The sequence below is a fragment of the Cololabis saira genome, chromosome 1 (assembly GCF_033807715.1).
Source record: "Cololabis saira isolate AMF1-May2022 chromosome 1, fColSai1.1, whole genome shotgun sequence".
Taxonomy (NCBI): Eukaryota; Metazoa; Chordata; class Actinopteri; order Beloniformes; family Belonidae; genus Cololabis; species Cololabis saira.
This window is the reverse complement of record NC_084587.1, coordinates 15768134-15794872: the sequence shown is the minus strand read 5'-3', so window position 1 is coordinate 15794872 and position 26739 is coordinate 15768134. Positions and strand designations below refer to the sequence as shown.

General features: G+C 38.9%; 2 protein-coding genes across 5 annotated transcripts; one reads left to right on the top strand and one right to left on the bottom strand.

The window, feature by feature from the left end:
- The first annotated feature begins 263 nt into the window (after positions 1-263).
- On the top strand, positions 264-16011 carry fam114a1 (family with sequence similarity 114 member A1). 2 transcript variants are annotated; one of them, XM_061710735.1, is made up of 13 exons: positions 264-360; positions 2012-2320; positions 3295-3376; positions 4216-4484; positions 6090-6224; positions 6323-6475; positions 8409-8574; positions 10963-11048; positions 11594-11821; positions 11919-12058; positions 12173-12245; positions 12674-12727; positions 15217-16011. In XM_061710735.1, exons 2-13 carry the CDS (start codon positions 2018-2020, stop codon positions 15340-15342), a joined length of 1815 nt encoding a protein of 604 aa, XP_061566719.1. In that variant the 5' UTR covers positions 264-360; positions 2012-2017; the 3' UTR covers positions 15343-16011. The 2 variants fall into 2 exon arrangements, with proteins under 2 accessions (XP_061566719.1, XP_061566641.1); XM_061710657.1 differs by having other exon boundaries at positions 8409-8613.
- A 1546-nt stretch (positions 16012-17557) lies between these two features.
- Positions 17558-24857, bottom strand: LOC133451170 (uncharacterized). 3 transcript variants are annotated; one of them, XM_061730134.1, is made up of 9 exons: positions 24681-24857; positions 23857-24144; positions 21207-21518; positions 20534-20644; positions 20391-20444; positions 19056-19091; positions 18943-18981; positions 18810-18836; positions 17558-17985 (listed from the first exon to the last, which is right to left on the bottom strand). In XM_061730134.1, exons 1-9 carry the CDS (start codon positions 24766-24768, stop codon positions 17891-17893), a joined length of 1050 nt encoding a protein of 349 aa, XP_061586118.1. In that variant the 5' UTR covers positions 24769-24857; the 3' UTR covers positions 17558-17890. The 3 variants fall into 3 exon arrangements, with proteins under 3 accessions (XP_061586118.1, XP_061586133.1, XP_061586126.1); XM_061730149.1 differs by having other exon boundaries at positions 21207-21308; XM_061730142.1 differs by lacking the exon at positions 20534-20644.
- Between the last annotated feature and the right edge of the window lie 1882 nt (positions 24858-26739).

Here is a 26739-nt window from a genome sequence, read left to right as displayed (position 1 = left end):
ATTTATTTACTGCTATTTGTTTATTTATTTATAAATTCTTTAATTTGCGTCAGTCGAATCCGGACTAAAGGGGACGGATAAGAACTTACGTACTTACGTGCAAACTAAGCTGTATCTAAAATAAAAAGACATACAACTTTGATTAAGATTGTCATCGGCTTTTACACACACAAACAAGACACTACACATGGAAGTGTTGCTGTCGTTGTGGCTGTTTTAGCTTGAGTCACCAAAGGCGACCGTATTTCCATGAGCTCCGGAGGGGTGACTCATCTTGACCGTCGCGGTAGTCTTTGACGCAGCAGCTGACAGCGCTGCCGACGTGGCGGGGCGGAAGAGGAGCTGTCTGGTACCAAGCGGGTGAGCTGCACACTCTCACAAACAAAACTCTCTTTAACTTTGCTCCGTCTCTGTCAAATCAAGTATGCAAACAAGAAAATAAACGTGCTGTTACAATTTCATTACTTGCCCGAAATTGGGGAAAAAAGTGCTCGCTTAAAGCCTAAATTATGGTTCCGTGTTAAATCCAAATGGTTTCTTATATTGTCTTGAAAATACTATCTAGCGGTGATGTTTGTTTACGCTTTTTTTTTTTTTTTTTTACCTTGTTGCCCAATTTGTCAATGTTTTATTATTTTTAAAACAATTAAAAAAAGAAGCTGAAGTGTCTGTGATTTAGGTTTATATTGATGTCAGCTCTATGAAATGGCTAATTTCGTAGTCACGTCGCGCAGTTTGTTTGTTGTCATCTCCGACATTATTTTATGCTTTAAATGCAACATTATAAATGTTATTCTTAATACCCGAGCTCCCTTAATGATTTAATATTTGAATGTTTTATTATTGTCAATTATTTTTGCGTGCTTTTCAAAAATTATATTCCAGTTTATGATTAAATATTGATTATTAAAATGAATGGTTAGTATGTTTCCCATGTTGAACATACTATTAAACAGATATGACATTTTGCCCTTTAACTTTTAAAACACTGCAAACAAAGTTAGAATTGATTGAAAACAGTGGCGATCTTGAGTGTATTACAGTTACTGGCCAGTAGATGGCGACATTGTTCATGAAATGCCACTGCAGATACAAATTAAATGTATTTCATGGTAGTTTAATTTAAAACAAAATACTTAAATAAAGTTTCTGCATTTGTTATTTCTTTTCTTTATTGGGTAATCCATGTAAATTATATTACACAATAAACATTTCTTTTAAAGGGTTCGACAGAATACCCCGTTTTATATTTTACCATACACACAAAAAAAAAAAATAATAATAAATAAAATAAAAAGAAAATAATAATAAAATAAATAAGGACACAAAACTTAACATAACAAACACCCCCAAACACACACACTGCAAAATACGTAATTATAAACAGGTCCCAAAGTAAGTACCGATTACCAATCAAACTCTGACTGAAGACAATAATAATAGGAAAAATAACGTAATAAACTAAAATACAGGACACGCAAAACAGCAGCAACAAAAAAATAAAAATAAATTAAAAAAACAAAATAAGATAAATAAATAAAAATTAAAATAAACTGACATAAGAGGAACCCTAAAAAAATGAGACATTTGTTATTTCTATACGAATAGTTCTATGTTTTATTGTGCCTAAATGTCATAAGTGAAATGTAAAACTGTATTTGAGCAGGTAGCCAGGAGCATGCCACTGCATCACAACATTGTTCATCTTTTTTTCAATCACTGTTGTAGTTTAAAATAAATACAAGATTCTTTACGAAGGAATAATGTGAAAATGTCACTAGATCTTTATGTAGCAGTAATTTCGTATGTTGATTTATGGATGTGTGTGTTCAAAAATACTCTTCGACTGTCCCATTGAGTCCTCTCTCGGCTGGGAGCGTTAGCAGGGTCATTGTTTTGAATATTTTATCGCTTTGTAAAAGTGTTGTGTTGTTGTTACACAATAAAGAGACTATTGTAAACAAGCACAGACCATCAGTTTCCCCACTTATGAAGATCCATCCTCTTGCAGATCACAATGTCCCAGGCTGACCCATCTGATGCGGAGCCCCGCTCAGATCTGACACCTCCAGCCAGCCACGTCCCCAACACTAGTCCTGACCCGTGTCAGGATGCCCTCGATAACCCGGCTCCACTCCAGCCTCCTCTCACCCCCGAGAGGGCTGATCTTCCACAGTCCACCAAGGAGACAGAGGACACAGTTGCCAAAACTGTCCCATCAGAGGGCGAAGCGGAGCCGCCTGCTGACCCTCAGGTTAGCGAGTGTGACCAACCGGTGAGCCTGGAGCCGGACGCAGAGACCGCAGAGGACGACGGGGAGGTGTGTGGCTCAAGTTTCTTTCCAAAGGTTTCAGCAATAAAGAGAACTCTCTCGGTTAAAATGATAATTTGAAATTGTGAATGAACCTTGTTGTGTTAAGTCAGGGGTGTCAAATGTGCAGCCCGCGGGCCGCATGCGGCCCGAGAGAGATTTTCATGCGGCCCGAGAGAGATTTTCATGCGGCCCGCGAGAAGTTTCCAACGCAAAAAAACGAAATGTTAATTCACTAAAATGGAAGGCATAAATAATTGCCATGAATCGCAGCATATCCGATAATATATTTCTTCTACAAATCCATCGTTATTCCACAGAAAAAATATCACTGCTAAAAAAGATGATAGAAGATATTTATTCTGAGAATTTCAGTTTTGAATACGAGGATAGTGACAAAGTAAAACAGTTAAAACAGAAGTGCTGACTTTTTCGACACACTGGCGTAAATATCCGCGCCAATTTTTAAAAATAAATACACTTAATTGTACTGGAAAAATCTCTAAATCACAAAGAAACACTCTCGGATGTAATAAGAAAGATTTTGCTTTTAATTAAATTTCCTATAAAAAAGTGAAATATAAAAAAACATACTTGTTTCTGTTTATCTTTGTAAAATGATATTAAAAGTATCTTACATAATTTGAAAAAAACAAGAAATTTCAAGAAAAGATCCTGAAGAAATATATTTTACATAATTAGAGTGTTAACAAAGTGCATATTTCCTTTAAAATTAACTAAACTGATATTGGATTAGATAACAATAGTAAAAAAAAAGAATTAGAAAAAAAATGAACCGTTTTTGTTATTTTGAGCGTGCGGCCCACGAGAAAGAAATTGGTCAAATCTGGCCCGCCAAGCAAAATGAGTTTGACACCCCTGGTGATAACCACAACAAATCTGACCTAGAATTAAGATTTCTGTTGGCGTCAGTCAGGCATTTCTGACTAATACTGTTGCTGTGTTTCTGCTTGTAACTGCAGATGTCACTCGAGGGGAAAGAAAGCTGGGGCGGTTGGGGTTCCTGGGGAAAATCTCTTCTAAGCAGTGCTACATCCTCCGTTGGTAGGTACTCTGTTTTATCTCTCCACTCACATTTTCCCCTTCTGCTTTTTTTTTTTAAGTAGTCAGTGTGCATCCATTTTTGTGACTTGTCACAAATGGAGAGTTCAATATTCCCACGTATACAGATGTGGGAGAAGCCTGGGTTTAAATTCATATTTTGAAAGAGATAATGTATACTTATTACATATCAAAAGTTAATACTATTTCTTGAATTCTCATTCACATGAATAATCAATGTCCCTGCTTCTCTCTGCGTGAAAAGTTTAACAACCCATCAAATTTGAATGACAGTAAACACAACTTTTGATGTTTGATCGTATAAAGCTGTTAAATAAGATTAAAGTGATGTTTTGTAGCTGTTAGGTGTCAGTAAACAATCCTCTGAAGTTTCTGAGCTATCACCGGTAGCATTTTTTATAAAATCCTCCATTTATAGCGATGACAGGCGTTGCATCCCGGCATCTATAATTTCCTCATTAAATCTCCTTTGGAGGATGGAAAAAGGTTTTAGCAAGATGATTGAGTTCATAAATGAGTTGATAAATGAAATACACTCTTTAGCAAAGCTGTGACACTATGATGGATTGTACAACTGAACTTGGCTTGATTTAAAATCAATAGTTATGCATTTTAAACCTGGTCTTATAAAATTAAAATGGGACTTGTGTTAGAGCATCTTCCAGGAGTAAAGCCCACTTTTATTTAATGCCTTTTTTAAATACCCTATCGCCTCTTTTTCTGCGATAAGCTATTGAATCCGTCATCGAGCTTGTTCATTAAGAACACAGTCCCTCGCCACGTCTGCACGTCTCTGAATCTGCATGTCCTCCTCCGCGTAGGGCAGAGCTTGACTTCGGTGAAGGTGAAGGCGGGAGAGGCTCTTCGCTTCCACAAGACCTCAGTTGGAGAGGAGGCACAAGAAGATGGAGATGAAGAAGAAGAAGAAAAAGAAGAGGGAAAGCAGGAGGAGGGAGCAGAGGAGAAGAGAGCGGGAGGAGGGGAGGGAGGGGAAGCCGACCCGTCCACCTCGGGGGAGACGTCGTCTGGGAACGCTGCTTCTCCCAGCAGGGGGGTTTTCTCTACGATAACACATGCTGTGCAGAATACTGTGAGTTAACGCTGCGAAACCTCTCAGGCTTTTACTTTAGTAAGATATAAATTAATATAACTTAATTTTCACAGCGGAAAATAAATGAGAAATATGCAGTCCAAGGCCTCGGGTCGGTGTTAGACAAATATGTCAGAACCGCATATTAACTTATTAACATTTAGTTTTCACAAGTCCAGAATAATTCAGCATGAACAAAACTAACCCGTGCAATACCGCTGTTGAAATAACTTAAATTTATTTTAAAAGTATTGAAAATGGGTCAAATGATCATCATTTGTGTAGCCACAAATCTGATAAAACTACAAATTTGATAAATAAAGGATACAGTTTCAAAGTTAGAGATCACAGAGGTTCAACTTTTGACTTGATTTATCTAAATTTGTACCCATAATGAATAGGGGTGTAACAATATATCGTGCCACGAAATTTCGCAATACAAAAACGTCACGATACGTGTCATGGAGGTGACAAAGTGTATCGCGATATTGGGTTATTAATATTAATCTATTGTGTTGACTAGTAACGCGCATCCGACCGCGCCTCGACCGCGTCTCGACCCACGGACCAGAATCTTCCTCCGCTCAGAAGAAACTAGTCCCGTTTTGGTCCCGATCACGGGACTCTTGCAGGGTTTTGAGCTCTGAACTTTTACTTATGTAAGGCTGGTGTAGAGTTAAGCCTTACCTTATTAAATTAAACCTTTTTGGGGTCGTGAGTAGGATAAACACGGGGACAACTTCTGCTGAGTTCCAGTGTACTTTAATGTCCGCTCAACAGTGTAGGATTTTAGAACATCAACACAGCACCTAGTGCCGTAATGTGGCGTATCACTCCGCCCAATCTAAAACAGACTAATCACTACAGATAAACTGACTAGTGTCATTATAGTCCCTGATTTACATCAGAATATAAAGAATATATTTATGAAATAATGAACCCTGAATTACCAAAATAACCTTCTTAACAAAAATAAATCTCCTCTTACACTTATAAGGTGAGCATGAATCAATCTTTTTTATTATGTAAAATTGTATGTATTTATTTACCGTACTTTTATTTATTTATCTAATTTTAGTTGTTACATTTATGGAAAAGAAAAAAGTCAAGTCATACTTGAGAGAAACTATTCAGTTTGTGTCTAAATATTTGTACTTGTATGAAACTGAAGATGCATAATGCAAACCTGACATTTACTTTTAGTTCAGTTTGTGGAAAATGGTTGGCCTGGCTTTCTCTTTAAAACTTAAACAGTTATAAAGCATTACAAACTGTAACAATAGGGCAAACGCACAGCATTGTTTTGTATTTTGTGTCTTTCAAATAAAAGACATTTTTTTCCAGTCATATGATCCTCGATCAAGGTAGTTAAAAAAATACTGCTATAATATCGTATCGTATCGTATCGTTATCGTGACCTCAATATCGTGTATCGTACCGTATCGTGAGATTAGTGTATCGTTACACCCCTAATAATGAAGTATTTTAGTGTTTGACTGATTTATCAGTGATAATTTAGACTTTGCTTCTTTCCATCTTCAGTTATTGAGTTCCTGTTTTCAAACCTGAGTCTGTCCTTCTCCGTCCCCTCCCTCTGTCTCTAAGGGGAAGTCGGTGATCAGCGGAGGTCTGGATGCGCTGGAGTTCATTGGAAAGAAGACCATGACCGTTCTCGCCGAAAGTGACCCTGGTTTCAAAAAGACGAAAACGCTGATCCTGAAAACTGCCACGCTGAGTCAGGCACGCAGACGCACAAGCACACGCACTCGTACAGAGCCAATCGCTCTCATATCCGATTAAACTAATCTCTAATTAGATTTTGTTTTTTTCCTTCTCAGATGTTGAAGGAGGCCAAGGAGAAGGAGCGAGCGCGTCTTAGCAACCAGCCAATCAGCGCTCCCACAGCTCACTACGGTATTCTGTTTGATGACTACCAGGGCTTGTCACACCTGGAAGCCCTGGAGATCCTGTCTAATGAGAGCGAAGCAAAGGTGAAGCACAAACATCACTGTTCATTACATCCATGTTATAAGCCAGACACATTATAGCGCTCTTCAAAATTCCAACTGTACATTTTATTGCGATTGTTTGACGATCACAATGTCCAAAACCCTAGCAATATTAAATAAAACAAATCATTTTTTCTGTCAAAGAGCACAGTTTTTGATGTATAACTCACTCATAGTTCCATACATGACTTATTGTGTGGAGGTATGGGGTAACACCTATAAAACAAATACAAACCCTATTTTCCTGTTACAGAAAAGAGCATTAAGGATAATTAATAGATCTGACTATTATAAACCAACAAATAATCTCTTTATTAAATATAATACTTTAAAAATTCCATGATATAGTAGAGCAGAAAACTGTTTTAATTGCCTTTAAAGCCCAGCAGAAACTGCTACCAAACTACATTCAGGACCTGTTCCAGATAAAAGAAACCCACTATGACCTGAGGGGGAAACTCGTTTGAGATGACGACAGCAAGAACTAATATTAAAAAGAGATGTACACCAATTAAGGCTAGAGAAATTTGGAATAGTTGTGATAACGACCTAAAAATGTGTAGTTCTATCTTCAAGTTTAAGGAAATGTTTAAAGAAAATACTGTAAATAAATATAAAACACTATGAATATAGAGTATACTATCGGGAACATTCTAGAATGTGAAACGTCAATTTTGTGTTTTGTCTTACTTATTTTTGTCTTTTTATGTATTGTTTGTTTCCATGGAGTAAAGTTAATGTTTCATATTTAAGCTGATCATAAGACAAAAAGCGTAGGCATTATAAGCTACGGCTTCAGCCTACACCTTTTCGGCAAAGGAAATGTTTTTTTTTTTTTACCTTTTCATCTTGTTTTGTAAAAAGTGTGTACAAGCCGAAAATAAAGATTCAAATATAAAAAATATAATAATATCATCCATCGCTGGCTCGAGCAGATGAAGCATGCTACACAGCTTGTTATTGGGATATTCTGTCCGTGGTTTATTCTTTAAAATGCCCAGCACACACAGTCAGACTCCTCACACAAGTCAAACACGAAGTGGCTCGTCTCGTCCTCTGTCAGACCTGCAGGATTTGAGAGGTTCCTTAAAAGATTTGAACCAAAACTACAGTAAATATGTTAAGAACAGGATTTAATGCCACTTGCCTTTTAACCAGTTTCATGAAAGTTTCTAAAATGGGTCCAATTCACGATGAATATATTGTAGATCTATGTGTGCAGTTATAGCTGCTGTCCACGGCAAACATTGGTATGCAGTTTTTACTATCTGTGTTTATGTGTCAGGAAACTGAATAACTGGTCCATAACTATGAAGTTTTCTGCTGCATTCAATGCAGAATACATCCACAGCTGTGAGGGATTTAAAAACCGCGTTATCATTTGGAAAACACTGATTCACAACCCAAAGATATCATTTAATCAAGAAAGAGGCCTCAAAGGTGAAAAGTCACAACAAAAAGAGAGAAAATACTTGCAACTAATGAAAATATGTGAATAAAAAAAAAGCAGATAGTCAACTTGATTTGATTAACTTCACTGATATCTTATTTGAATACAATTGATGTCTACAATTGATCACTATAATATGCTAGGCTTGTAGTCAAGACCGTTTAAACGGGGACCAAGACCAGACAAAGACTAGTTCAGCTCAAGAACGAGACCAAAAAAAACCTAGTTATTTAGTCATCTTGGGTGAGTTGTAGAACATCAGGACCATCCTGGGTTAAGCTGCTTAGTTTCCACCAAATAGTTTTTGCTTTTTCTGCCATTAAAAAAACCACAAAGTAGTACCACTTTTCAATTCGTATGCATTTTTATCACCTCAGTTTTTAGTGTTCAATTTCAGTTCATGTCCACTTATCGGAGTGAGCAAGTGCACAGTCTGTTCAACAGCTTTGTATCATCTTCTCTTAGGTCCAAGCCTTCCTCTCCTCTCTGGCAGAAGAAGAGCAGGACGAGGTGAAGAAGGAACTGATTTTTATCAAGGAGATTTTCACCAAGCAGCCAGAAGAAGAGGAGGAGGAGGAGGGAGGAGGGGAGGAGGGAGGAGAGGAAGACAAAGGACAGACGAAGGATAATGGTGATCTAAGTTCCCAAATACACTGTTCTACCCCCCTATGTGAGTGACACAGACCAGCAGGAAGTAGAAGGCTTTATCTGAACACTGACCCGGGATCAGGTTGCCTTTGGCGCGCGTTCACACACCGGGGGGGGACCTGTGCTGAGAAGAGAGGCACCTGCATGTGAAGTTGTCACTTTAGTTGATTTTCAATGTCAATTCTTAGGACAGGAGGGTGAGAGCCTGCATTTGCTGACACGTAGGGGATCTAGAGTTCATGTTGAGCCAACAAAATAAACCCAGCTGAAGCTAGCCGAGCTGAATTTCAGGAAGAAAAAATAGTTTGCGCTGCATAAAGAGAGTAAAATGTCATGGGAAAAACTCAGACTTCATAAACTTGTATATTTGTGAGAAGATTCATCATTTCTGAAACAAATTGACTTATTTAGGTGGCCACTGCTAAACACAGGTATTTTAGGTTATAAGATTATAAGACGACCACCTCTTTTTCAAGACTCAAGTTTGAAGAAAGACTTTTTGAACACCAAATTCAATTTTTATACAGAAAATATTACAGTACATCTGAAACAAATGATTATAACAATATATTCGAGAGAAAAAGCATGTTATTTTGCCTCATTGAAATCATTATCTTGAAGTTTGCATCATAACTTCTCCTCAGCTGCCGGTTCACCTGCCGAACTTCCACCCTCTTTTCTCCAGATTGTCGCTACGTTTCTCCACTTTCTGTTATCTCTTCTCTTTTCTTTCTTATACTATTTTTTATTTTTCTTCTTCGTGACAGGGGTTCGCTTTGGCCTGGGGAGTTAAATTCAGCACTCGCTTTAAAGATATCTGGCGCCATCTATCGTTGTGAATGGGTATAACGTCTAGACCCCGAATGTAAGACGACCCCCACTTTTTCAGTCTTATTTCAATGCAAAAAACACCGTCTTATATTCAGGCCAATACGGTAGTTTAATTGGGCCTCAGCCGTCGGCGTGTGTCTTCTTTATCAGGATCAGGCCTATAACAAGAATTTTCAGGAACCTCTACCTACCATGGGTTACTGTAGGAACTTCAGCGTGAGCGCCAACCCTGATCTTAACCCTGGTGGTGGAAGATCCTGACCAGCTTCCACCTTTTGAGTACACGTCATCTCCTCATACATTGCCACTATACAGTGAACAGAAACCCAGCAACCATCTAAGTTCCCTCAGTGCTGCTTGCATTGCTCGTTCGGCTTCTTTGCGACCTTTTTCCTCTCCTGCTTTTATTGGGGGTTGGCCAGTAAAAGTGATTTGTAGAGGTGATTTGGTGAGTCAGTGGATCCCATCAGTCCATCACTGTAAATAGATATGAGGCGTTGAAGGATCGGGGAGGAGTTACAGTCCCAGCTTTCTAGGTTTTACTCCAGTCCCCATCTGATGGAAACCTGCCTGTTTCTGCATATACTGTAGCAAGAAACTGGTGTGATTGGTGTACTCGGTATCACGTCAGTCCTCTACACCAGTACCGACGAGCATGTGCTCCAACAAAAACAGATAACAGAAATTTCAGACTTATTATTATTATCATTATTAGCACATCTAGATGTTTTAGCCCATTTATGTATTTAGACAAATTATTGTTGAAGATTCTCTGATACGTTGTTGCTTTTTTATAGTTTTGACAAAATATATCCCAAACCTTAATTATTCAGGACCCCTTCCTTCTCTTACAAAATGAGGCAAGAGATGTTAAATATACATCTTGATTCATTAAAAAAAGATTCTTCTGCTCATGATTAGATTCATCCCTCTTTTACTTGGAAAATAGTACATTATTTTCAAAATCACACCAGTTTGGTGTATCAGGTATAATCAGGCCACAAAATTAAACCAGCTGAGGTTACTGAGAATTAAATGAGTGATCGTTTCATCTATGGATTTCTTGAAAACCTCAGGTCCTAACATTTATGTTGACACATGTCATTCAGGTAAAAACACAAGTTTAACAATTGTCTTTTTAAAACCCTAAAATGTAAATGTGTCCAACGTCTAGCGATGTCAAAGCCGTGCTCAGCTCATCTCAGGCCTCCTGGAGTGTCGCGCTCGGTGCCTGATCCAGTGTCGGTGTTCAGGGGCCGTCGATTTGTTCGCATGGCATCACAAGGAGAGACAACAGATCAAGAAGTTCAATCTGCATGCATCTGAAATGTAATTAAGACAAGTGGTTGAGTTAATTTGGAATGCAAACAAAAATCAGCCGAAGGAAAAGCAGAATGTCATCATGATCCCAGCATGGGGGGAAATCAGACCGGTGTCGACCACAGACTGAAACTGCATGTGGCATGGATGACATTTACGTGTGTTGTGTAAGTTTAAATTCACTGTCACTGTAACAGGCGTGTTTGTGAATTTTTACCAGCTTCCGACGGCGAGGAGTTTGTTAGCGTTCTCACTGAGCTGCTGTTTGAGCTTCACGTCGCCGCAACGCCGGACAAACTCAACAAGGTGACGCACGAACGCATGGACGGTGCACATTTGTTTTTCAGTGGTTTATAAGAATACTTGTTTTATTATTTTTGTGTCTTTACTATTTTTTTCAGTCGTTAAACTTTATCTTTCCCCCAAAATGTAGGGGAATGTGCTTGTGTTTAGGTTTATCAAGTTAAGTCAAAAGAAGAAAAAACAACTATTCAAATAGTCTTCAGGGAACAAGTGGGATCAGTTTCAATCGAAGTTTTCAGAAATTAGAGACTGAAGTATATTAAATCCATTAAAGCTGCACAAAAGAAGTGAAATCCAACTTTTAATTGCATATTGATTTTGGGAATTCACTCAAATTAACTTCCTTCTTGTCTAGTTTGAGGAATCTCGTCCAGACACCTGTAACCTTGTTAATATCCTCCTGCGTTCTTGGATCTGATCCCCGGCACAAATTCACCCTCGTAGAGCCGACACCAGCATAGAATCGTGCAGATGCATGTTATTATCCTACGTGAGGATGGCGATCTCGCACCCTGCCGGGCTGAACGGCGGTAATTGTCCTTCTGCAGGCTCGAATGAGGGCCCATGATTGGGTGAACAAGGTGGAACCGAACGTCGCTACAGCAACAGCTGAACGGCCAGAAGAGACCTCGTCTGGAGAAAGCAAAGAGGAGGAGCAGAGGAAAGATGGTGAGGAGCAGCAGGAGCAGAAGAGCGAGAAGGAGAAGGAGGAGGACGAGGAGGTAAAGGGAATAGAGAAAGATGAGCCAAAGGAAAATGACCCCAATTCAGTAGAGGTGAGGTCAACTCAGTATTTTAATGTCATTCATGATTCAGACACCTTCCTTTTAGCTGCCACAACCCCATTTTTTTTTCATCACCTCTTCTCTGCAGGCAGTCTACCTGTCATCAGTCGGCAGCCTGGCTGAAGTGACGGCTCGCAGTATTGAGCAGCTCCACAAGGTGGCAGAGCTCATCCTTCATGGCCAGGAGCTGGAGAAAGCCGCCAGGGACCAGGCGCAAATCCTCTCCAGGTTTTCTGCACTTGTGTGGCTCATATTGTAAAATCTAATCACTTGCATCTGAGATTCACCGTTCAGCTGGTAATGTGAATGTACTTTCTGCCTTTGCCACTTTGTTTAATCCAGGCTGACCTGTGCCATGTGTAAGGAGGTGGACTGTTTGGCCAAGAGGTTCTCTGATACACTCCCTATTGTCGGGGTAGGTGACATGTGCAGAAATGATGGGCATGACGTTTTTTTTGTCTGTATCAAAGAATAGACAAAAAAAAAAAAATCATTCACTCTTTTTAGAGATGAATTATTCAGTCTTTGAAATATGTGGCGCTCTTGTAAGAGTCAGAAAACAGACTGACAGAAATATCACACCTGACATTTCATGAGAGGCATGGCCAGAGGCACGCGAGCTCCAGCTCCAGCTCATGGGTGTCTGTTTTCATGAAAGAAGAAGTTTGACTGATTGTTCTGCAAAGTGGTGCCACGAAGGTTTTTTCAGGGTGTTCATTTAGGTGTGGCTGTATGTGATTGGATGGAGGAAGGGAACTGCTTTCTAGCACAGATAATGGAGAGAGAGAGAGGAGATACGGATCTAATAAAAGGTTCTCATCACCGCTGCTGTCTCTCTTTCAGGGCCAGAAGAAAGCAGAGGACTTGAATCCGTTTGTTGATAGTGTGCTACTAGAGGTGAGACTTTTCTTTTCCCCCTCCAACAGTGATGATCAAGGAATAAAAAAAGCTGCAGTTGGGAACCTCTGAAAAATCCAGTAACTACCTAGGATATTTGAACACATATAGCGTCCATGAGGAGCGTCCTCGCTGGGGCGTGTGCATTCGAGCTCACAAGTGCACAAGCACGAGGAAGCTACGGTACTACCAAAACCTCAGCATCAGAGAACAGATACCTGAGAATAAATCAATAATGGAACAAATTGAGGGAAATACGTTTTATATGACTAAACGGCATCTGGATGTACCGCCAGAGAGCCTGATAACTGCACAAAGACACAAAGTGTTTTTGTTTTGATATTGCAACCAGATTACTTTACTAAAGGAAACAATAGCAAGAAACACCAATAACGTTTAGATAAATAAATGCAAGGCAATATGGAGGACAAACTATGAAATCATTGAAAATAAAAGCAGAAATATACATATTTTGTTTTTCCTTTTCCTTATACATGCATTCCTTGTTTTTACATTCCCTCGTTTCCTCTTTTTACTTTACCTTATGCTTTTCATTATGTAAATGAAGAGGGCTGCCCTTCTTGGTGCAGCTCTTCTCCTATTGGTCAATAAATGGAAAGAAGCAGGATCGGGCCAAAATTAAGATTTGCACAACCTAAAGACTAAAGACTAAACCAACAATAATAATAATAATGTCCAGATTTATAGTTGATAGACACTAGCTACTTTGTTTGTTTAGTAATGTCCCTTTAACAACCCCTACACCACATAACATTAATACATCACTTTAGAAATTCACCTGTTAGAGAATATTCCGTCTTCAGCAAGGGCTGATTGTGTAAATAAAAAGGTATAAGAGCAGCATTATACATACACTTCAACGAATGTGAGGGGTATGTATGTTTATCCCAGTGTGTCACCGCCGGTTAGGAATGGGCGATATTTTACCGTTCATGATATACCGTCAAAAAAATTCCCCACAATAAGAATTTGTCATCTCACGGTAAAAATGATAAATTGAGGAAATGAGCCTGAAAGAGCGAAAGAAAGAGAGAGAGAAAGAAAGAAAGAAAGAAAGAAAGAAATGAACAAGGACTGCATATAGGGGTATATATATATATATATATATATATATATATATATATATATATATATATATGTATATATATATTTCTTGATGAAAATGCACGTTTAAGGAAAAGAAAAAACAAAATATATATTTCTGCTTTTATTTTTAATTATGTCAGTTTTGGTCCTCCATAAGGCGACTGAGCTTCTCAGTATAATAAAACTAACCTTGGCCTTGGCTTAGACTGCAAGCTTCATCTTTTGCAGGTATTCCTGTACACCTTTTATGGTAAACACTTCTGTAAAAATAAACCAGAGATGAGTAAAAATGAGATGATAACCTGTCAAGAAGAAATACTGCTAATTCCACATGGAACTGAAAAGCTTTCAAGCCCCGCACCTCCCTCCACCGATGAAATGCCTCTTCAGTATTCACCTGAGTTTTATTTGCAGTACAGTCAGTTTATTCCCTTTTGGTTTGCTTACATGTGTAAGCAGTAACTGGCAAAGAAATCAACATCTTTTCCTGCAGTATTTGTTTTTCCCCGTTTCAATAAACCTGTTACAAATGTTCACATCTAGTTTTCCCTGAAGCGGTTGCATGCAAATGTTTACATGAGGCAGGGAGCTTGAGGGGGGGGGGGGTTATTATGGGCTGTCAGGATTGTGTTCAGGCCTCTGTGATTTACATTTGGCCCCCTGGCTGTGGTTGGAGGAGCTTCAACGGGAGCAGCAACAACTGTTGCCAAAAGAGCAGATTTGTTTCCCAAATCACATAGTTTATTAATATTATCTGAAAATAGTAATCATTTCACAAAATATGTCAAAAATAAACTTATCAAGTGCAACTTTAAGGGTGTTGAAGTTATAGCCTCTTGATGATGCTTTCATTTGGGGAGTAGGGTGACATATGCACGTGTTTTTTTAATAAAATATGTAACATAAATAAGTGTTTAATGTAAATATGGTTTGTATTTTTTTACCTTTGTCGACTGGTAACTGTTACAAATGCTTGTTTTAATACTGGCTCATTTGAGGTTCCAAGCCAGATTCATTTATGGGTAATCTTGTTTTATGGGTTAATTTATGGGTAATCTTCCAAGTAATTATCACAGGATATAACCAAGCACCTGATAAGAATGCTCCATTTTTAAAAAGAAAAACAAAACTACCAAATCATGTATAGTCGTGTAAATGTTGTGAAGGCAGAGCTTTCCTTTTATAGCCTCTGTAGGCCAGTTGTTTATGTTACATCCAGATGATGTGGCACCATTATGACTATCAGTAAAATGTTCTACCTGTGAGTCTTACTGTAAAAGTCCCTTATTCTCCTCCATATTTCCATTTTAAGTACTACTTCTCCTAAATGATGACGATAATGGTGATGACACTGATAAAGACCGTGGATCTTGTGTCTGCAGGGCTCCAACAGCACCAACTACATCCATAATGCGTTCCAGCTGCTGCTGCCCGTCCTGCAGATCTCCCACATCCAGAGTCAACACTGCCGAGCCGCTGCAGAGCCGGCAGCTCAGTCAGAACACTAACATCCTCACTGCTCATCCGCTCGTCCTAATGTACAGTTGTATAGTAACATGTAAAGAAGGGATTTTCCATGTTAAGTGCTTTTATCTGGAAAAAGTCCCAAACAGCAACGACAGCAAGAAGACAGAGAAATATATAGCCTTAATGATTATGCATTAATTAATTAAAGAGTTATTAGCTGACTTATGTAGAAGCTGCTGACATGGAGGTTGCGTGTGTTTATTTACCACTTTGTGTGATGAATGTTTCTTTGGCGTGTTATGCACCTCTATCGCTTTAAGGAGTGAACAACACTCTCGCTCAACGGATATTAAAAAAAAACGTGTTGATCGCTGAGCACCTGAACCAAAAACTGAAAGTTCCAGATTGTATTGAAGGTGATTTAATCTATATTAAGTTTTCTTTGCAAGTCTCACAGTCTGTTATTATTTCAGAAATAGAAACACTAATTAATTACCATCTCAACTGTTTTAAAACTAATTATCAGTATTAGTGAAATCATTCATTAATTTTTTTATTTCGTTTTTTTATGTTAAATTATGTGAAGCAACACTATCTTATATTTTGTTCTCAAACAATCTCATTTAAAAATATTGAAATGCTCTTTATAATAAAACAATTATGTGTCCTGTAGCCTTACGGTGTACATTAAAAATGTAATATAAGTGTAATATCTTATGTCTTAAGTGAGTCAGTTATTGATCTCCTGCTTTTTTCTCTTTTCTTTTGTACTTTTGGGTGAAGTTATTATGAACAGTTAGTGTTTGCCCAAACAGCTGTGTAGTTTTTTAGGTTTCTTTTGAAGTATCTGTTTAGATGCAGGTCATCAGTCCCTGCATTTGTTGACTTTATTAAGGGAAACAAACATAAAGTCATATGCATAACGACAATGCCAGTTCTATCTCCCACTAGCAGGATAATAAAACCCTCAACGTCACAAAATCTAGACTGCTTGAACAAAAGAACCTGGGAACCTGGGAACCACGCAACCGGATTCCCTAAAGCCACTGATCAAGCAGGATGTCCTGAAATGATCCCGATCCATACCAGCATCACCCCAGCATCTGCAGAGCTTTAAAGATTTCCTGCCCGCATCCTGGTACCAGACACCACAGGACATGTTTTAGCCGCTCAGTTCATACCTTTTGCTCCCCAGAGATACTTAAAATTTTACAACTCTTGTTTTTTTTCTTACCGTGAAGCCAAACTAAGTTGTAGTTTAAAGCCGCTACCTTTCCATCACTTTGATATATATCTGCTCCTCTTCTTTCATCTCACCTTTTCTACTTGATACATCGATGCTGGCACGAAAGCCATTAAGCAAAGAAATATAGTTCCATCTTTTGGAAGGCATCAGCAGCTTGTGCATGGCTGTTCATCAACCGCGCCGCGCGTATAAGTCTGAGCACAAATTCATCTCACAACACATCAGAATATGATTATAGTCAATAACTTTATTTCATTTTGGACAGTTTGTTTGTAACACAAAACTGCTTTTAAATAAATTCCCTGAAGAGTCCTTTAAGATGAAATGTTGAAAATAAAGTAATTATGTCATTTCTGCTTTGCAGGAAGAATACGTGCAGCCATGTGAAGGCCTTTGGTGTATTTTAAAACCATGTTCAGGTCTCCTGTGGCAGCTCCTCTGACATCAAGCCTGCTCCTCGATGAGGGAGGAGGTGGTGGGGGTGGCCGCGATGATGGAGATTGGCTAAGATAAGGAAACGGTTACGAAACACAGGAGTTAAATTCTTTAACACGGTCAGGATAAATTGATCTAAACTCTTTAACACATTCAGCACATGCTATTGTTTCATGCAGTTGACTGTAACAGACTTTAGCCACAATTGTAAACACTGGAAATTCAACAAAAAGTCTGATGTGACGTAGTGCTCCAAAATAATAAATCAGGAAGATAATATAGCAAAGTTGTATCAAAGTAAGCAAACCAAAAAGAAAGTCCAGAGTGCTCAGAAGGTTCATCTAAGTCGTGTGACGAAGGTGCTCTTTGGTGGGAAAAAGGATATCAAAAAAGAAGAAAAATCCAAGGCGCTCTTCTGCAAATATAAAAAGCCTTTATTTAAATTGGCTATTTCATGTAGAAAAGATTAAAACAAATCTTTTCTACATGAAATAGCCAATTTAAATAAAGGCTTTTTATATTTGCAGAAGAGTGCCTTGGATTTTTCTTCTTTTTTGTATCAAAGTAGTTTATCTTGTTTGGTTTTGTCTGACTAAAGCAAAACACAAGAATGCACATTTTAAAACGCATATAACAAGATACATAAACTTGTAGTTTCAATCTGTTAAACTGACCAACAGGCAGAATAAAATACTGTAAGATAACCTATCCAGCAATGTTTACATGTAAAAAGGCAGGACAGGAGAAATATATGTAAACGAGGAAAATTCCTCTTGTTATTTTTTATTAGAGGTTGAAAATAGACTAAACTCATTTTAACAAATGTATTTGTTTATAGAAAAACAGAAATGTGTTTTCGCTGTGGTTTGTAAGGAGAGACCAGAATATGGAGAGGAAAAAAGGGGAAACTAAAATGTGTTTTTGTGGTATTTGTATGCACAAACATTGACTTTACCAGTGTAGCAGTGGTCGGGGATTCCATCCAGCACAGTTTCTACGTCACCTGAAAATTGAATGCAAAGACGGTTAACGTGAACTCCCAGAAACAACTTGAGGTGATCTAAATTTGTTTAGGTGTGTGAATCTAATCATTCTCTCTGGAGATTGCATGCTTTGGAAAAGGTTAGGGTGGAGACATGTTTAAAAGGATGCAGTCTGGGTTAGGATCAATCTAGAAGTGGTCAGTTTTTTAAGACATTTTATTGCTCAGAGATACGTTAACAGGCTCGGTCATTCCAGGGGAAGGACTATATCTCTCAGCTGGCCTGGGAACACCTTGGAATCCCCCCAGATTAGCTGGACTACGTGGCTGGTGGGAGGGAAGTCTGGCTACTCCCCCCGCGACCGAGCCCAAGCAGAAGAAGATGGATGGATTTTATTGCTTGGAAATTAATGTAATTGAATATTATATCCCCCAAAGTGATGATAACACGGCTCTTTCTGGGGGTGTGTGTATGTGTTTTTATATTCGATTGTTACTTAAGATTGAATAATGTCCTCTTCATGGGTCATCACTTTTTTTTACAACCCTCCTCCAAAGTTAGAAATGAGGGAAAGGTTGAATGTTGTGAATGTGAAGTCTATTTAAGGAGCCTGGACACAAATGATGTCAATAAATGTCCTTTAGAAGGCTAAGATGAACACAAGGATTTCTTTTAAAAGCGTGTGTGTGTGTGTGTGTGTGTGTGTGTGTGTGTGTGTGTGTGTGTGTGTGTGTGTGTGTGTGTGTGTGTGTGTGTGTGTGTGTGTGTGTGTGTGTGTGTGTGTGTGTGTGTGTGTGTGTGTGTGTGTGTGTGTGTGTGTGTGTGTGTGTGTGTGTGTCCTTACTTTCAACTTCTTGAATTATTGAGAGTTCTGTCCAAAACAAAACAAGAAGCGGTTAAGAGCAGACGTCAGGACCTGCACATCATACCATCATTATTTTGAGTAATTTTGTTTGTTGCAGTTCTTCATAACTCACCTGACTGAGCTTGACTCTCGTAGAGTTCCAGGGTTGTCCCTGTTAGATAACGACTTAGTTAGAAATGATGAAAAGTTGCTATGGCATGAAATAGGTATCATCGCTCAATTTACCCTTCAAAGAGACGACGTTGGTTTGCTTCTCACCATCTACATGAACGATACGTAAAAAGGCACATCACAAATAGTTATTATTTATTTCATACAGGATACACTGAAACATTAGTCCAGTATGTTGTTGTCCTAACTGTCGAGATAACGACTATACACCTGTAGAAAAACTGTTACATTCTGTTAACCCCATTTCAACATTTGAATAGTATATACCGGTACATTGTGGTTTTTTTGGTCATATCTTGCCTCAGTAGCTATGTGTTTCAGCATGTCTCCTTCCTATTTTTTGGGTTGTTTTTTGCTGTTTTGTGTATTTTATTCACCTGTACCTGCCCTCTGCTGGCTACCTCTGTCACAAGGGACTGCGCTGACACTCCTACGGCCAATTTACCACAATCGATTAACCAGAATCGACTTTATTCACCTGGTTTTTGCAAACAAACGAGGAACTTGACTCGGCAGAGTTTGTGTCTCAAGGTTCCATAAAAGAAATTAAATAAAAATAAATGAATGTTGAATAAAAGCAAGAACAATCAAAAAATCTGTATGCTATATACAGTACACGCAAGACAGAACCAATATTAACTGTCATGATATTGCACAAATGAACCCGAGATGCATGCCATAGGATAAAACCAGTAGTGCAGAACCTGCACAAGGAATCGTATTTTGCAAATTTGCACACTGAGGCTTGAGCTGAGGTTTCAACCAGAAAAACATTAAGCTGTAAGCCGACAGAGCTATTCATTGCATCATCGTGCTGTCTGCCAGACGCAGACAGTTTTGCCTCAAGACTGAGAACATAAAAAATTCCTTTTCATGCAACATGTTTTAAGTGTAAATTAGAGGGTTTTTTCTTAATAGCATTTAATAACAACACCTTCACACTGACATTTTGATAAATGCACCCAACCACATCCTTTAAAAAGTCACAGCTAAACAGAAAGTTGACTGGAAGTGGAAGCAAGATGCATCTAAAGATTTCATAGTCAAAAATAATGCATCAAAACACGAACACAGATCTCAACCTCTGATATTCAAATGTTGACATTTCCGCCTGTGATAAGCTTTCTTTTGACGTTATTGATTAAAAATGTTAAACTTTGTGTAGTTTGGCTGTGTTTGCAAACACAAACTTTCCTTAAACTGTTCCTCACATAGGGGAGGTGTTTTAAGAGGAACATTACAACCTAAAACATTCACTACGAGAGGTTTTATCACAGGAATTCATATTTAGAAAGAAATGAAAAGAGAGAAATAGTTTGTTCTGTAGAAAAGGAAACTTGAAAGAGAAAAACAACTTCAGACACGACGCACACTTGTTCCTTTTTTTACCTTTTAACAGCTGACGGTTGATGTCATAAACAGCGGGGCGCACCTTGGGCTTTTCTGTCGAAGAAAAGGAACATCTTCATGTTGTGTTCAAAACATCAAACCAGTCAAAACAGCTTGAAGGTTTCTTTTTTTGTGAGCCTTACTGCACAACTTTTTCTCCCGGTAGATTTGTCCAATCACAGTTGTAACTATAGCCAGAAACACCACACACAGCAGGGCGAGCCAGGCCACTCTAAACATGCACAGCCACTCATCTAGAGGTCAAAGAGCCATTAAAACAGATTAAAAAGAAATTGATATCAGCCACTTTCCTGCTAAAGCTTGGTAAAAATGGTGCACATTAGAAAAGTAAACAGAAAAGAGCCACAAGGAGGAAAGAATGTGAATGAAAAACTCTCTTGAAAGGGGACAAAAAAAAGAAAGAAAGAAAGAAAGTGAGATGGATATCCAGCTTTCATCGTGCGCACTGGAAAACATGACATAGTTGTTGCTTTAAGTCCGGGGGAGTTTTGGGGAGCAGAATAGAAAGAAAGCGAGCCAAAATCAATACAGGAGATACAGAAGATTAAGATGTGATGCGGCCTTGGAAAGATCATACGGTACAGAGGAAGAGAAAGAAACAATCACAGCTGAGACCGGAGTCAAGACAAGAAGAATTGAAGGAAATTTGCTTTATTGGAAAAAATGACCCCAGTGAGGACCCTGGGAGAGAGCGGTTCCGAATGAAATAACAGCCGGGCCAGTTTGTCCTTCTCTTATTGTCTCCTAGAGGGAACGGGGAACAAAGAAAACGCTGCTGCCTCATCCGACACCAACCTTTGTCTGTTAGTTTCCATGGCAGCTTTTCCTTTAGTGTTGCTGTCAAAAGTGTTTGATTGGCGAGCCAAAGGAGACACTGGCTTCGATTGGATGATGTAGCTGCGGGCAGAAGAGGAAGACAGCAGAAGAACGCTTCCCTCTGGCTGTCATCATCATCATCATCATCATCGTCGCCCATTTCACGCTCCTCATCTTCAGGTGGGTGGAGGTGCAAGGAACTGTGATTACCGTGGCCGTACAAAGTCAGATTCGAGTACTCTGTACTGTTGAGCTGAAACTCAACTGAAACCTTCAGAAGCAAATTGTGATCTGTTAATGAAAAGACCAGAAGTTATTGACTGATGTCTAAACAAAACCGTGGTTCCATGAGGACGAGAAAAGTGCCAGTCGTGCCTGTAGGTGAATGTTAAATTAATTAACAGTGAACATGTTAACATGCCAAGATCTGACTAGTTTTTGACTGTTATTAAATATATTGAGGTGTTAATGTTTTCAGTACAATTATACTCTACTCTTGTATCTCACTCCTTCCTCATTAATCTAATACATTTTGACCAACATCTTGGCCTGTTGAACATAACAGTATGTTTCTTAATATATTACGCTCACTAAAGTAATGCAACATTGACTTACCTTAACAATCTTTACTTGCCAGTTCATGAGAATGTTTAGTCATCTTTCTAACTAATTTAGTACCTACATAGCAAAGAATGTGTGGCCCAAACTTGGCCCACATTTGGCTTTGACTGATGGCATTGACTCAGGGTTAGTGTGGCTGCTTAAACTTGATCACATATCCATTACATATGTTCCATTTATCCACCTTCTTTGGACCTTTGGGCCACTCTTGGCCCCTTGCAACGATTGTGGAAACCATGTCAAAATTAGCTAAAGAGTTTTGGGCCATATCTGGCTCATACAACACAAACCACAACAAAGTTTGTATATAGTACATACATAGTACTTTTCAGTGCTTTAACTGAGCCTTAAGTGCCCAAAGAAGCCCAGATTACCGAAGACACCACATGTGTCTAATATGTAGGCTCATTAGTTTGTACGACGGAGTATTAGGGCCAAATTAGACAAAAGAAAATTGGAAATTACGAGAATAAAGTAATAATAATATGATAATAAAGTCGTACAAAATTACAAGAATAAAGTCGTCATTTATGAGAACTCTAACAGGAAGAGCACACCCGTGTTTTGTGGAAGAGGAGCTGTCTGGTCGACTGCAAGGCTATCGGTGGTTATATCTGCTGCCATTCAGAGGTTTCGTTGTTTCTCAGGAAACAATGAGGATGATCATAAAGATTTTCCTCTTCCACAAAAGACGCAATTTCTTCCAAGTCCATGTGGTTCCTTCTTCAAAATAGATGCAGTTGTTTGCACAGTCGTTTTAAAGTCCTTATAGGCCTACTGATAATAATTCGATGCTGATGTGCCAAAAGATTAAGTTTTTCCTTATTTGTGAAACCGATACCAAAATATAACTTCACAAGATGCTCAATATTCCTCATTTTAACACAGGGAGAAGACTGCTCTTCCTGTTGGAGTTCTCATAAATTACCACTTTATTCTCGTAATATAACGACTTTATTCTCGTAATATTACGACTTTATTCTCGTAATATTACAACTTTATTCTCGTAATATTACGACTTTATTCTCGTAATATTACGACTTTATTCTCGTAATATTACGACTTTATTCTCGTAATATTACGACTTTATTCTATTACGACTTTATTCTCGCAACATTATGACTTATTCTCATATTATTATGACTTTATTCTCGTAATTTCCATTTTTTTTTTGTCTTAGTTTGGCCCTAATACTCCATTGTAAGTTTGTGCCTCTACCTTCTGTCAAAATGATCCTGTCTGGCTCCTAAAATGACCAAAACTGTAAAAGTCTTACGGGAGATACAGTGGTTGAAACTCAGACCTCACCCTGCGACAAAAAATTATATTTTCTGATTGGCTGAGAAGTTCTGTGTTCTGATTGGCTGATAGGGTGGTAAGTGAAGACAGCTGCCCTGAGCTGTATGAGCGCTCAACGCACAGTAGCGTCGACTGCCTTTGACTTTGTAAGATGGGCTGTTCCTGGAGTTTCTGCTTCTTCTAAAGTTAGTAATTTTCCGCGTGAAAAATGCTGTGTGGTGTATGAACGTGTGAACTTGTTGAAATGCGCGAGACTTGAGAGCCCTGACTTGAGGGTTTGTGCAAGTAGTTTCAGATGACTTAACAATAGTTATGTCTGTTTGAGATATACACACAAAGGCTTCACTACAAATCTGAAAAAAGATATGTCTTGATGTTAACGTTCAGCTTAATTTAGTCTTGATGATGAGAGAACCCAGGAACATGATCCAAAAAGAACAAAAAAGAAAAAAAGCTGAGTTGATAGAAATGCCATTAGTTTTACAAGTATTTGCTCATATTTCAAGTGTTTGGCTGCCAAACACTTGAAATATGAGCAAATAATTAACTTTGGCAATTCAAAATGTTAACAAAACGATGAAGTTTATATAAATAAGCTAAATAAGCAACTGGTTTATTGTAGTTAGTGAGGTATTTCAGACAGGATCTGAGATCAAGACTGAACCACTAGATTTGTGCAGAAACATTCGGGTGTTCATTTGTGCAATACCTGAAGATGAGACGTTGCTGTATAATTCTGTCATGTCCTTGTCTGTTTCACACATGAACCAGCTCATTTTTGGTTTATCTCCTCCTTCCCCATCTCCTGATACTAACTCTGTTAAGATGCTTTCGTTCTCCGGTGTGCAGATCTGCCTCCGGTTTACATGATCTGGAGTCGGAGGCGGATCACAAATATCCGTCCTCTTATCTTCAGCGTTTCCAGGCCTTCCATCTTCCCTTTTCTCCACCTGGTTCCCTTGTTCGCAGGGCTTGCATTTGAAATTCACTTTTAACACTGAAAGGATAAAGAGGATGAAAATTCAGGAAGATCACTCAGCCGACACCGGGATGAGGCAGAAAAACACCAAAGTGCTCTTCAAGTCAGAAAGCAAGACCTTAAAATGGAAACTGTTGCCTCCAGTTTGTATCTGACAGAGAGAGGCACACGGGGGAAGACAGTAAAAGAGAAACCACTGAAGGCAAACGGCACGAGTACAAAGGTTAAAGCAGGCTGCTGTCATGAATAACTGTTTAAAGGCAACACGATACAATACAGAAGCATTTTCACAGCCGTCAGTTTGGGGTTGTGTGGAGCTACGTATATGGGAGTCTGATTTTTATCTCAGAAAACAAATCAGAAAAGCTCTGCATAATGAGAAACATGACAACGAACGAAAAAAAACAATGATACAGTTTGAAGTTAATGCATCAGTAACTTAAGTGAATGCTTCAAATCGATATGAACTGAATAAACAAAAATACTCACATATAAAAGTATGAAAATAAAAAATGCTACATATGTCCAATCTGAGGTCGTACTGGATGACTCACCTCTGTGTAAAGTGAAGAACTCTGGGAGGCAGATGATGAAAGCGAGGATCACGAGGAGGAGAAGTTTTGTCAGGGCAGCTTTTGTCATGGCTGTACAGTAAGATCACATACGGTTGTTCAGGATGACATGCGGCCCGTTATATATCGCCTCCACTCTTGAGACACAAACATATGTGTGGCGTCTGCGTCCACACCATTTTCCTTCTCGTGCACTTTCAAGGAGCTCTTACGATTCGGCTCAGAGGAAAGAACACATGTACATTATATGGCAACTTCACTTCCTATTACGACTTCCTGTCATTTTCTCAGAAAGGGTGAGAAACCGAGAGCAGCGAGGACGAGAACGAGTTTCTATCAGCTCAACGTAAGTATGAGAAGTGTTTGTCTGCTTTGTTTTGGATGTGTGCGAGAGCAGGGGGTGACAGTGATCTTCTTGGCTGAGTTTAGGTCCACAGTGAGTTTTATTAATGAGATGGATGTAAGGTTGGACGTGTGCAAGTTTTCTTGTTGGATATAGATGACAAGGCAAAATTGTTCTCATTAAACTTTTCTGTTCTTGGAGCAGACTGATTTTTTTTTTTTTTAAACAAATACTCTGTGTTTTAACTTATTGCAGGTTTTCTGAGTTAAATAGAATGTGACAGACACCAATTCAAAATTGCACCTTGAGCAGTCACTTCTGGTTGCATCAACAAGTCTGCGGCGGACTTGTGGCTGTGTTTCTGACCAGTTGTAAATGCTGAATCAGTGGAGTTCAGTGGATTACCAACTCATTTTCAGTTAGGCTGAAGACAGAACAAGAACATGTTGTATCAACTCCACAACCAGCTTTGGGATATTCCTGTTAAAGATAAGATAAGATAAGATAAACCTTTAATAGTCCCACAGAGGGGAAATTTGCAGTTTACAGCAGCAAAGGGGGATAGTGCAAAAACAAGAGGCAACAATAGAAAAAGTAATAACACAGTAATAATAATAACACACTATAAACACTATAAACAGTAACTGGTATACAATAATAATAATAATAATAATAATAATAATAATAATAATAAGAAAGATAAATAATAAGAAATACTAGTATATGAAAAAGATAACAGACGGATATTTACAGATGGATATTTACATAATTGCACGTTGCAGTGAGTGAAAGATATTGCACATTATTTCCAGTATGTACATTTATTGTCAGGTTGTATGTGGTCTACTGGGAGCAGTGCTGGTTGTGTAGTCTCACAGCTGCAGGGAGGAAGGACCTTCTGTAGCGCTCCTTCACACACCTAGGGTGAAGGAGCCTGTCGCTGAAAGAGCTCTCCAGCGCTCTGAAGGTGTCCTTCATGGGGTGGGAGTCCTTCTCCATCATGGATGACAGCTTAGCCATCATCCTCCTATCTCCCACCACCTGCACTGTGCAAACCTCTTTACTCCAGCAGTCTGCAGGTGCTTTGAGTTTATGCAGAAAAATTCAACGGTCTTCCTGCTTCTTCATTATTCCTTCAAACCACAGCAGTTACAAAACTCTTCACTTTTACTTCATGAATACAAGCTTAACCATGTCATGAACAGCATCATATGACTCCCATAAAGTGATGCAAGACTCACTTTCCCAAGAACCATGACTCTCTAGCAGCTTCTACATCATATAATAGAACTTTCGTGGTTGACGAGTTTTGCTCAAATGATCCATTTTCTTTATTGTTGTTCGGGACAGTGGTGATCTGCAGCCTATCCCAGCGGTTACCCAGCGAGACAAAGGGCACACCCTGTTCAGATGTTCATCACGGGGCCATACAAAGGCAAGAGCACGCTCACATTCATGTATTCAATTCAAAGTCTCCAGTTGTCTTAGCAACCGAACCCACAGCGGCACTGGGAGAACATGCAAACGTGATGCAGGAAAGGGCACCTTCTTGTTGTGTGGCGACCCGTGTCATTTCTAATCATGCAAATTCGGCGCCTTCTTCCAGATCTTACACATGTTTTTTTCCTACAAATATTTTACTTCTATACTAAATCGACTAACTGTCACTGAGATGTGCCACAGTGGATCATCATGTTG